At 39.8% G+C, this 13,196-nt stretch overlaps 2 protein-coding genes across 3 annotated transcripts in view; both read right to left on the bottom strand.

Annotated features, from left to right (window-relative positions):
- Positions 1–11,901, bottom strand: part of LOC146471040 (uncharacterized) — a 14,454-nt gene extending 2,553 nt beyond the window's left edge. The window contains exons 1-2 of the mRNA XM_085121323.1: positions 11,732–11,901; positions 755–1,129 (exon numbers count right to left, since the gene is read on the bottom strand). Of these exons, the coding sequence (XP_084977449.1) occupies positions 755–1,129; positions 11,732–11,842 (486 nt within the window). The 5' untranslated portion in view covers positions 11,843–11,901. The remainder of the gene's footprint in view (positions 1–754; positions 1,130–11,731) is intronic.
- The window catches only part of LOC146471038 (uncharacterized), a 73,444-nt gene that overhangs the window by 40,069 nt on the left and 20,179 nt on the right, over positions 1–13,196 (bottom strand). The window lies entirely within an intron of this gene.

Here is a 13,196-nt window from a genome sequence, read left to right as displayed (position 1 = left end):
AGTGCAAGATAAAGTGAGCATCTAGCAGAGACATCGTTTAATACTAGGCACGTGCGTTTTAAAAGTCCAAGTAACTTGTCCAAGTAATCGCCACTAGCATGGATTTTCGAGGCGGAAACCACATCCAGACCGAAGCGAGTCAACCCGCAGGACTTCTCTTAGGCAGCAGGATTCAAAGCTCTAGCATAAAATCGAGGCAAGTGGCCAGCCAGTCCTAGATGGCGCCCAAATTCTGAAATAGCATAGCATCCAGAAAGAAACGACACGAATAGTATGCGTTCAAACTTCAAACTTCCTGTGTACAATTTTAGTTACGCATTACCCTCGGATATCGGATGTTTCCACAAACAAAAACAAACGAGCCAACAAAATAAATAGAAATGTTACCGTTAGAAGTAAACTGCAGCGGGAAATAGTCAGCAATCCAATATAAACAGAGTCAGAAAAACAAAAATGAAAAACGATCTTAAAGAAAATTGATTCGATAAATCGCGCAAAGCACTAGCCTTAAAACACGTTAATAACAAACTGATATTTAATAATTAAGAAAAGTAACCCTGTTGAACAATCAAATAAAAAACAAAGTAATTGTTCCCTACAAAAAGGGCAAATAAAGTTTAAACACAACTTGAATATAACATCTATCTAAATCAGTGCGAACCTGCCGTCAATAATAAATTCAATTATTTCTATTTGATATAATAATGTGAACATGTCATATTATTCCACTATCTAATTCAGCGTGTTTAGTTACCTTTATCTTCCCGTTATCTGTTTCGTCGTTACCGTTTTTCCACACGCACTGTTTCCAGTTTGTTTGTGGCACTCCTCTTGCTGGACTTCCTTTCACACTTTCTCCTTTCTCTCCCTTGTCTCCTTTTCTTCCTTGATGCCCCATCACTCCCCGCTCTCCTTTCATTCCCATCATCCCCGGTAGTCCACTCTTCCCACGAGGCCCTTCGGGACCACTGTCCCCTTTTGAACCCATCATTCCTTGGGCGCCCTTGTTACCAATCTGTCCTTTTGCTCCTTCCCTTCCCTGTGGTCCTTGCGTTCCTGGAATACCAGGCACTCCCGGCATGCCATTTGATCCTGGTATGCCTGGGAAACCATGGCCAATCATGGCTTTCTAGGATTAAAGTATAGCGTTCATAAGATAGCTACACTCAGAACAAGATAGCAAGGCCAAAAATAAAGAATCTTGAGTCCTTCTTATGTTCCATTAGGATCTGTCAAACATTTTTACGTGGGTGATTTTGGCCAGTGCGAGCTTTCCACAGTTATTAATATCTTGATATTTTAGCAAATGCCACTTAACTTTGTGACTTTTTCGGAGATTTCTCTGCACAGAATCTGGTGTGGTGGTTAAGTCCACATTGAACTTTGACATGAAAGCAAATTTCGATAGACACGTTTCAAAATTCAGAATTGGATCATTCCTAAATAGTCCAATATGGTTGATCCAATCATGACTTCAAAGAAAACCTCTTTGGTGTCGTTGCGTTACTATTTTATTATTTCAGATAGCAGCGAAGCAATAGAGGAAAAATTGAAATCGAGTTGGCTGGCAATCAATGTTCACCACTCTAAGTGCAACAATAATGCCAAGGAACAGCGGCTAAATTTTTACGGTTCCATTAAAGATAAAAGACAGCGTTAGGTGACTTGTTCTTTTGAGTGCATTGCCTTTGCTTCGTGTGCGAACTCTGACCTATTGTAACTGATTCTCTTCACAGTGAGATTTTGAACACGGCGCCGGTTCTTTTCTCGGGTGTGTCGCCCGGCTGATAAGGACGAGCAAACGGGTATGTCACCTTTGCATTTCCGTGGGTAATACTCGGTGTATTTGTGGTTTTCCACTGTCAACAGCTTCTTCTTTTAAAAGTGGCTCTCAACAAGAGGAGTCTTGTGGCGATCACGGAAATTTTTGTGTATTATCTCGGTTTCTAAGGTATGCGACTCGCCATCATGGAGGGAACCTGCCGAAGGTGAAGCAACTTGCACGGCTAGAAATTTTTAACTAATTACAGCTCTGTCAATTAAGTTAATTTTTTTAAATGATGCTCGATCACATTAAGATGAAAAGATGAGCCATTAGGCAAGCTTTACTGACCTAAGCTTAAGAGATGAGACTTAAGTAGATAGGAATTGGGGGTTGAGCGTACGGGAGGAGGGGAGGGTGAGTTAAACAATAGCCGGGGTGGATGAGTAAACAATAGCCTAGAGGATGACATCATCAAAAACGATGACATCATAAGCTAAAAATAGAGAAACCGGGGGGAACGGGAGGATGAGTAAACAATAGCCTAGAGGATGATGTCATAAGCTAAAAATAGAGACAAGGGGTGTAATTTCCTCCCCTCCCGGAAGATAAAGTAATAAGCTAAAAATAGAGAAACCGGGAGGTTAGGAAGGTAGAACGTCACAATAGCCCCCCCGGGTTGACATCATCAAAAAGCGATGACATCATCTAAAAATAGTATAGTGACATCATTGGGGTGGAGGAGTATTTTGCTCTCATTATAAAACGATGATCTCATAGTTAAAAAATACAATAGTCATAAAATAGTTATAGAACTTTCCCGCTATGAAGTAGGAAACACAAAATATGATGGTTCCAAGCAGTTATTTATCTTCAGTGAGTTTAAATCATTCGCTAAGCCTCGGTTGGTGGTTTGAAATTTTTTGCTCCACGGAAGGTGAAAGCCCTTTGGCCTTTCGCAACCTACACTTGGGTAGTGTGAGGTCATTATTTTGCCTGGTGTTCCTTTGGTGAATTTTTGAAGGGTGTTGAAATCGTTTTCAAAGATAACCGGGAGTTAGGTTGTTCAGTCATTTGTATACAGTAGTCTATTTTCATTCTCCGTAAACGTAAAAAAAGCGATTACTGCCAAGCACATTATTCACGAATTTGTGAGTTTCAGTAGTAATCATACATTTTGATAATATTTTGGATGAATTTGATCGAGATTATGTGATTTTGTTGGTTATAAGAGATGAAATCAGACATCAGACGCGTGTTTCGATTCACGCACCGTTACTAAAGCTATTATGTTAATTAAGTTGAGCTTTGTCCGGGATTAAACGGTAAAAACAGTCTTTTGTTGACTTTGTTTATGAATAAGAATATTATTACGGTTGATCGATTCCTGGCTGCTTAAATTAATTTGCATGTTATGTTTGGCGCGCACTGAAAAAAGTAAACACGGTCATAATTTACTGAAAATTCTTTATTTAAATCGTTCAACAATTCGAGTACAAAGCAAAGTTCTTATGACAGCGTTAATCATCTTTATCCTCGTCATCGCTAGGGGGATAGAATCTCATTTTTGATGTCCTTTCATCCTTGTGTGTGATTGCGCCACAATTTAATTAAAATTCATCCTCTTGAGAAGCCTTATATGGATGATTTCTGTGAGTTCGCCGGGATCTTCTTGAGGGACGATCATCATCATCCAGGTAGTTTTTAAACCGAATTCGAGGTGGTTTTTTTTTTTTCTGCGTAGGTGAGGGTACTGTGGGAGGGGGTGTTAAGATGGACGAGGGAAGTGACGCTTCCGCGGGCGTCGCTTGTGTTGCGATTGGTTCTTGGGCAGCGGTCGCCTGTATAACCATGGGCGTTTGGACAGCGGCCGCCTGTACAGTCACTGGTTCTTGATCTGGCATTAGATTGCTAGAAATTTGTCTCTGTTCTTCAGAGTAGGGTAGATTTGATTCTTTGAGTCTGGAATTCAACTGTTGTTTAAACGTCAAATACTTGTTTTGCAGCTGCATGTAATGCTTTGCTCTTTCGTCATCTCCAAGGTCTGATCGTGAGAGAAGACCATCCATTGAATCTTGTAATTTCTTCATTACTGGAACTACTGGGGGAGTCATTACGTTCTGTTGTTTGAGGTACTGTAGTAGTTCCTGCGAGATATTGTCCGGTACCGCTACGTTATCAAATCGTTCTTCGCTAGGTAGAACGTTCGTTCGCAATCTACAGTTGTCTTGGGTAGTGGTTTTCAGATCAATCAACAGATAACCAAAAGGTCTTTTCACAGCCTCTTCGTACTGATTTAAAAAGAAATCCGTTTGGCCGGGATACATTTGCTTCGCCAGGGTCAGCACTTGAAGTTTATCCCGGGGGTTCTTGAAAAGGACTAAGTAGTGACTGTTAAGGCTTATGCTGCGGCTACCTTTTCCCTGATGGAATAGATTCTGCACGATATAAATCACACTGAGATTACGATGATGAGAACCACGAGTAAAGAGGTTCACAATTCGCTTGTCTTTACTGGCGTCAATCATCTGATCATCAAACACGATCAAATTCCGTGTGTTTACATTAAAATAGGAATCCTGCTCCAAAGCCTTAGGAATGCCCTTGACGAATTCAATATGTGGCATGGGGACTAGCATTTCTGTGTACGCAGGCTGCCATTGTGAATAACACCAAACGATCCTCTCCGGGGGAGGGTGAATTGTCTCTGAAGCTTGTTGCAATAGAGATCGAACCCAGGCCGTTTTTCCAGACCCCGTCATCCCGGCAATCATGGAAGTAAAAGGATGCTGGAAGCGAAACCGCTGACATTTTTCTGGAGAAAACGGCATAGCTCTGAATGGTGTGAAACTCGGCGACTCATTGTGCTTATTAAACATATGTCTTTGCATGTTATCTTTTCTACTAAAGGATTTTTCGCAGAAAGAACAGAACCAACTCATGTCAACTCAGTGAAGACTTAACGTGAACTGAAAAAGACATCGAATGTGTCACATTTATATAGAATTAACCCCTATTGTTTTCCCTCCTCCTTCTCCTCCTCTTCCTCCTCCTCCTCCTCCTTCTCCTCCTCCTCCTCCTCCTCCTCCTCCTCCTCAATTCTGTTGTTTTTTCCTCCTCCTCTCCCTCCTCCTCCTCAATTCTGTTATTTTCCCTCCTCCCCCTCCTCCTCCTCCTCCTCCTCCTCTTCCTCCTCCTCCTCCTCCTCTTCCTCCTCCTCCTCCTCCTCCTTCTCCTCCTCTTCCTTCCTCCTTCTATTGTTTTTCCTCCTCCTTATTTCTAGTGTTTTCCTTCTCCTCAAGTCTATTGCTTCTCCCACACCCTACACAATAAAAGGGGGAACTTACTTTCTTAAACTCATTCCATGATCATGTCTCGCGTTGTAAAGAACAACCGAGGTTTCCTTCAGCTCCTTTCTGATTGCCCTTCCAAGCAGCGTCAGTTTCTCTTGAGAACAGCTAGTCCACAACAGTTGCATGCGTTATTGCAAGTTATTTATAACGTACTTACAGAAAACATACCAGTGTCTGAAGAAGTTAGGGCCATATTGCGTTCGCATAAGGATGCTCTTCTAAATCTTGCTCAGCGAAATGTTCCTTACAAGACAAAGAAACACATCCTTGTGCAAGAGGGCAGTGGGTTTATACAAGAATTACTGACCCCTGCAATTAGTAGCTTTTGGTATCTTATGTTATAAAAGAGACCGTGGATTCTGAAATTTGGTCATTTGTGTCTCTCTTTTAACGAGTGCTGATCAATATGAAGAGAAAGATAGATTTGGTTGAAGAAGAACACGAGAGTGAACATGAAGAAAGCGAAAGTTCTGATGATGAAAGCGAGAATGAAGAACCAAGAATAAAAGATGTCTTGAACAACCTTTCCAACGCCGTTTCCAGAAAGCACGCTTCTGAACTATTGCATAGTATGGCTGCTTCTAAAAATATCTTGTTCTGGACACCTAGTGGACTGTTACTCCGAAACCAGCGCGCAATACCAGTAACAAACATCTCAGAGCTGGTCGAGTATGCGTTACTCCCTCATAACGAAGATGTCGCCAAACCCCGTGCGCTCAATACTTTCCTAGATGGACTAGCAGAGCTCGGAGTGAATAAGCGACTGATCAAAAATAAAAAAACTTCTAAGCGATTTGTTAGAAAAAGAAAGAGGATACCAGGATAAAGAGGACGAATCAGGTAATGAGGCTAATGATGAAAACTTGTCGGACAGCAGTGAAGAGGAGGAAAGCAGTTCTGAAAATAGCCAACCTGAAGAGTCTCATAACAGCGACCTGGAAAGTGATTGGGAAGAAGAGGCCGAGAATAGTAGCGACTCAGTTGAAAATTCAACGATAGTTCAGGCAAAAGTTCATGATCCTTGCCGACACTGCAACAGTTCACATGGATATGATACCGTAGTCATGAAATGTCCTAAGTGCTTTTGGGAAGATAACTGTAAAGTTTGCCCTATATGTGATCACAAGATTCCTCTTGAACGAAAGCACGCGAAAGAATCTCTCCGTCGATGTTATGATTGTGGCGCAATCACACACAAGGATGAAAGGACATCAAAAATGAGATTCTATCCCCCTAGCGATGACGAGGATAAAGATGATTAACGCTGTCATAAGAACTTTGCTTTGTACTCGAATTGTTGAACGATTTAAATAAAGAATTTTCAGTAAATTATGACCGTGTTTACTTTTTTCAGTGCGCGCCAAACATAACATGCAAATTAATTTAAGCAGCCAGGAATCGATCAACCGTAATAATATTCTTATTCATAAACAAAGTCAACAAAAGACTGTTTTTACCGTTTAATCCCGGACAAAGCTCAACTTAATTAACATAATAGCTTTAGTAACGGTGCGTGAATCGAAACACGCGTCTGATGTCTGATTTCATCTCTTATAACCAACAAAATCACATAATCTCGATCAAATTCATCCAAAATATTATCAAAATGTATGATTACTACTGAAACTCACAAATTCGTGAATAATGTGCTTGGCAGTAATCGCTTTTTTTACGTTTACGGAGAATGAAAATAGACTACTGTATACAAATGACTGAACAACCTAACTCCCGGTTATCTTTGAAAACGATTTCAACACCCTTCAAAAATTCACCAAAGGAACACCAGGCAAAATAATGACCTCACACTACCCAAGTGTAGGTTGCGAAAGGCCAAAGGGCTTTCACCTTCCGTGGAGCAAAAAATTTCAAACCACCAACCGAGGCTTAGCGAATGATTTAAACTCACTGAAGATAAATAACTGCTTGGAACCATCATATTTTGTGTTTCCTACTTCATAGCGGGAAAGTTCTATAACTATTTTATGACTATTGTATTTTTTAACTATGAGATCATCGTTTTATAATGAGAGCAAAATACTCCTCCACCCCAATGATGTCACTATACTATTTTTAGATGATGTCATCGCTTTTTGATGATGTCAACCCGGGGGGGCTATTGTGACGTTCTACCTTCCTAACCTCCCGGTTTCTCTATTTTTAGCTTATTACTTTATCTTCCGGGAGGGGAGGAAATTACACCCCTTGTCTCTATTTTTAGCTTATGACATCATCCTCTAGGCTATTGTTTACTCATCCTCCCGTTCCCCCCGGTTTCTCTATTTTTAGCTTATGATGTCATCGTTTTTGATGATGTCATCCTCTAGGCTATTGTTTACTCATCCACCCCGGCTATTGTTTAACTCACCCTCCCCTCCTCCCGTTCGCTCAACCCCCAATTCCTATCTACTGACTTAAGCTTAAGCTCAATTGACTGACTCGGCGCTAGGCAACGCTTCCACAACTTGGGTGTTACGCACGTAGCAGAACGATCATCCAAGGTGGCCATAAATTAAAAAAAAGGCAAACATTGAAAGCCATAATACTATTTATGTCCCAACATGATGACCACGTGATATACCGTTGAGTTCATTGGTAGTTCGTGCCAAGATTGCGTAAAGCCTAACCAATGAGGTGTCATGGTTGTTCTGACTAGCTTTATAGTCAAGATTTCTTGTTAATTGCGTCCTTCCTTCCCTTGCCATCAGAGTGTTCATATCAGGAGACAAGTTTTTTTTTCCCGCCCCTTCCCCTTTCGCCAGCCAACGGGTTATTACTGTTTCTTTGTATACTAGTAAATTTTTGGTGGCGTTGTTTTTCGCCCCTCTTTTGTTGATTTAGTTGAACTGGTTACGTCTGTTGCGGTGTTGCCAGATTTAGCCGTAATTTAATTAAGCCTGTCACATCCGTGGCCAGATTCATCCAACACACTTGTGTGATGTCATACTCTGCGCTCATCGGTTGCATGGGACGTGCCATTTAATTTACTACAGAGTTCACGTTTAAAATTAGGCTGGTCTAACAGGCAGATGTTACGATAAAAATACTAATTCACTGAAACTCCAGACCTGAACACATTCATGTTAAGTTTTTTCCTTTGGTTATTTACCTCATTTTTCTAATTGGTTTCTTTAAGATTGAGCTAATTTCCCCTCAGCCGGTTGGATCTCAAGCATGTTAAGGCATGGCTTATTCTTTACTTAAGACCCCCCTTGAATTTAAAACTACCTATCTTTCAAATCTATGTTTTTAAAATTCCCAGCATGGCCATAAGTTTGTAACCGACGTATTACATCGACCTTAAATTCCTTAAGGCATGCAATGGAATGGGGTTACGTTTTATTAAAAAAATTTTGGGAAGTTTAATAAGTCACGTGACCTATTTTGTTAAATACTCCGTTCACTAAATATTGAAGTCAACCATTCAGGGCAGATTCATGTAGTGCAAAACCATACAGTAAGAAAAACGTTCCAATCGATATTCATCATATGTAAACTCGGCCCCCCCATTTTCTATTTTCTGTTTGGGCAAAGAAAAAATCATTACCGGTCATGTGACATTTATTTTCAAGACCCGAGTTAGAATTGAGTTAAGGTCATCAAGTTCTATGTCGCTACCAAGTTTGGTGGACTCTCAGTAAATTTCTGCTGAGTTATAAGTGTTGCTATTTTTTTATCCAGATGTGGCCTTGAGCCATGCCTTAACATGCTAGAGTCGAACTCACTCTAAACTGGCAGTTGCCATTAATAAGGCACCTGGTGTGTATGACATGTTATTTTGTAGGTACAGGCGTATTTTTTTCAAAAGGGGACCGAGGGTTAAATATGTGCATGTTAATAAGATCATAAAATTATAGTTCACTTCCCCCAGGTATTAACAAATTGGCAACTGAATAAAAGAGCTTCACAAACGGTCCTGCACACTTACGGGTTGTCAACGTTCTTCCCCATAATTTTGGTGTATTGTATTTGGAAACATCAAATTTATTTTCTACCTCATAAAGCGAGACGACATTCACATAAATGTTTCTCATCCAGAAATTGACCTCTTTTCTTGTCGTCCATCTCTTTCTATCGGAACACAAGGGGTTTTAGCCTGTGCCAGGCTTCAAAGTGGGGTATAGGGCGCGGGCCAGGAGAGTTCGATTTTTGTCTTCGCTCTATACCCCACTTGGGAGCCTGTTCACAGGTTAAAGCAGTTTCCTTTTCTTTTCTTTTCTTTTCTTTTCTTTTTGTTTTGTTTTTTTTTTTTTTTTTTTTTTTGTTTTTTTCAAATATCTTCAAAAAGAAACTAAATTAGTACTTTAGCGGGATTAAGATGATTCTATTAACAATGATAACCTTCCGAACTCGGCGCTATTGCAGTAAACTAATTAATTTAATAATTTAGAACACGTATTAAAAAGTTTTGCAACGATCGACAACATTTTACGACGCCCACCCAATAAGCTTCCAGGAAATCAGGAAATATATTTATCAGATCTCTATGACAATGCTTTAAAGAACAGTTGCCAACTGCAGACACCTAAGTAAGTACAAAAAATTCTAATTATGTAGTAATATCATCAACTGAGAAACTAATTTTAATAAATCAAGCATCAGTGCGATTAAGATGGCTCTGTCAAAGAAGATAACCTTATGAACCAGGCTATATTGCAGGAAACAGATGTAAAATATGTTTGAAACTTCCAGATGCGCACCTATAATATTGGAAAATTGCAAATAAAAAATTGAGACCACCACTCCTTTCATTTTAATGATGGAAATATGGTGCGCTTTGCTTTGCGCGCGAATTCATTTGGAGGAGGCGGTTAATTCCTTATTTTTAACTGTCCAAGCGACCTTGTAGCAAAAAGTAATACGAAAAAAGTAAAGTACAGTTTGAGAAGCAGCCAACATTTCATCATTTCTCGACACCTATACCATTGCCTCAGTTATCTTAGGAAACAGAAGCTGTTTTCAATAATGTAGTTATCTCTTCAAGAAACTAATTTTAGCCAATGGTCAGGAAGATGGAACAAAGATAACCTCATGAGCTTGGCTGTATAGGAGGAAACATGATGACTTCATAATATGAAATATGTCAAAGCTGCTAAGGAGCTTGCAAACAGTAATTCAGTTTGAAAAGCAAGGCTCCAAAGATTCAGTATGCTTTGAAGCTACTCAATTGCCTTTCAGGTGGCTCTCTGAACGAAGATAACCTTGTGAGCTTGGCTCTGTTGCGGTGAACTGACTAACTAAATAAAAATGAAACAAGCATTATAAGTAAGTTTGTTAAGCAGACAAACATTCAACACGTCTAGCACCTCAATTAAATTTCAAGGCAATGTTTAGGAGGGCAATGGTTTGAGTTCAGGAAACCTAATTCTCAAACTCATTAATAATTCAAAAGCCAAAGACAAAGGAAATCATGCACCGTGACGTGTTTGGATATCTAATGAAAAACTCCTCGTTTTTGCATCCTTAATTTCTCCTTCAAAATCAGTTTGTTTGAGGAGTTATATCAAACACTCGTTACAGTGTGTCATCACAATATCAAAAACCTCGAAGTTCGTCAAAAATACTCCGCTACGCGTGGTATTTTCAACTCTCTTCTCGGTGTTTGATATGTGATGAAACACTGTGTCTCGTGTTTGATATATTACGTAAACACAGTGAGCTTCTAATTATGTCTTGATCTCTTCTGAAAGATGGCTCCTTCAGCGAAAATAACCTTTTGAGGTTAACTTTGAAATATCAGGAAACTGCTTGACTAAAAAATCTAAAGTATGTGCTAAAGTCTGCGTAGCTAACAAATAGCATTAAAATGAATTTTAAGAAGCAGCCAAAATTTAAGCATTTCGCGACGCTTACCTAGCATTCAAGCAACGAAAACAATAAACGAGGATGATTTTGTGTTGTCATATTTCGCTTTGAGTGGCTTGAAGGTACGTTGCATTTTTTCATCAGGTGCCTGGAAGGCACAGTCAATAAAAAGCATCTTTTAGCATTGCGGAAACCTAGCATTGTAGCATCTTCTCCGTACCCGCATGCAGCAAGTTTTATTCCTACTGTAAATGAGTTTTAATTACTTTAGCAAAGTTTTACCGTCTGAATCTCAAAACATGCCACTCTTCCAAAGAAAAGTCACTTTGCTTCTAAAACAGTGTTTACCGTACTAATTAGAATGAACTAATTCCAACTCGGCGTCGTTAAAATGGTTTTGTCTTCCCTTTTAGTTTCTGCAGTGGCAAAAAGTATAGTCTTGCATAGTACGTAATTATAGACCCCTCAACATAACTTACATTTTAAGTCAATACTTCGCGATCACTAATTAACGTACAAAAACTGCGACAATCCTAGCAGCTGAACACTAGTTGAGGTATACCTTGTAGAAATAAGGGCTTACCGATATTATAGCTTATCCACTGGAATTTTAATAACAATACTTTTCTAAGAAACAAATTTCCGTGTTTGATGTCCTAAGATTAACTGCCAACTAGCCTTGTTGTTTTCAATTTACTGAGCGCCCTGGTGTTTATTATATCTTCAGATCCAACCAAAATTTCACGCTAATCTTAGAACAGGTCGACCGCCCCGTTGCAATCAAATAAGAAAACCGTAATACCCATGTACTCACCTCACACATGTCTTTCGAAGCGGCGGTTTCCTGTTGTTGAGGTTTCGTAGTGGTGGCGTGTGAGCCCACTAAAAAACAGAGAACCAACAAAGCTACGGAGTGCGTTGCCATGATGTGAAATACACAAGAAATTTGCCTCTGCTGTGATGATATGAACGAAGCTGGGTGTGTTCTCACCTTTTTTTAAAATTAATTATTTTAATGACGTTTTTTTTTTTTTATTACACCACTGCCTAGTCTCCCTCGCAGCCGTTTTTAGTGTCGTCACGCAACGCTCCGGGGAGGAGCGTTGCGCGACGACACTAAAAACGGCTGCGAGGGAGACTAACCGCTGCCAGACAAAATATTGATTTACCATCGATTGACGCACATGTTCGGCATTACAGCGCACAACAAGACCTTAGGGCTGTATAGCGTGTAGCGTGGGGGAGGTGGTGCGCGTAACATAAGCTTTTCTCCTCACTCCGGACCCCCTCGGTAGGTTGGTGCCCTCCCTTAGTGGTACGCTTTTCCCAATGGCACAGGATTATAAAGGACTGTAAATGCCTGCATTTAAGGAAATTCGAAACAACGAAATCCCCGTCATAACGAACGCAACCCAGAACCACTAACTTGTACTGCGCAAAATTTATCCCGCTATAACGAATTAATGATTACGATTTTGGTCGTCTCCCCTCAAATCTGTTCCAACGGCTTTGAAACCAGTTATCACTAACATATATATTTTCCCAGTCCCTTTGTACTTCGTTGTATGGGGAATCCACTGCACATATCTTTGAACGGAAAGCGGGGCTGCTTGTCACCTACTAGGTCATTTACATAATCTTATGTTTTCGCTACTTCCTTGATATGTATTTTTATAACCTGGGGCTATTTTTGCGTGCGCTTGATAATTTTATGTCAGCTTATGTTCTTCGGAACACCTCAGACCATCTTCTATGAGCCTGAATTTAAAAAATAATAAAAATAAAATCAAAATAGCCCTCATTTTGGGCTATCTATAGCTACAGGTACAGGATGTAGAAAGTACTTTAACCTCGTAAAGAGCGAGGGGAAGTGGGTTCTGCTCGCACTGACGTTGAACCTTAAGAACTTTTTTCCTCACCATTTGAGGAAGTGCCATAAAAATTTCAGGGATTAATTTGAGCTTGCTTGTCATTTTTGTGTTCATTACACATTAATTTCATGAATGTCATGTTACTATGACAACAATTGTTGACAAGCAGGTATTTCAGAAATAATTAAAATATTTCTACTTTTTATTTAAAAAAAAAAACTGCTCTTGTTTTAATAATAAACTTATCCGCGCTTGACTTATTTACGCACCTTTTATCAGATCTGTTTGTTTTTCTTTTGCTATAGGGCAAGGGGGGTTCCGCGACATTAAAATTAATTTTTGCTTCTGCTACATAAAACGCTAGTCCACATGTGTTTGAGCTGAACTCTCCGCTTTGGTTCCTGTCTT

This window comes from Pavona decussata, unplaced genomic scaffold (genome assembly GCF_977016875.1).
Source record: "Pavona decussata unplaced genomic scaffold, jaPavDecu1.1 SCAFFOLD_107, whole genome shotgun sequence".
NCBI classification, from domain to species: domain Eukaryota; kingdom Metazoa; phylum Cnidaria; class Anthozoa; order Scleractinia; family Agariciidae; genus Pavona; species Pavona decussata.
Note: the sequence above shows the minus strand (reverse complement) of the source record. Positions and strands in the feature narration are given on the sequence as shown.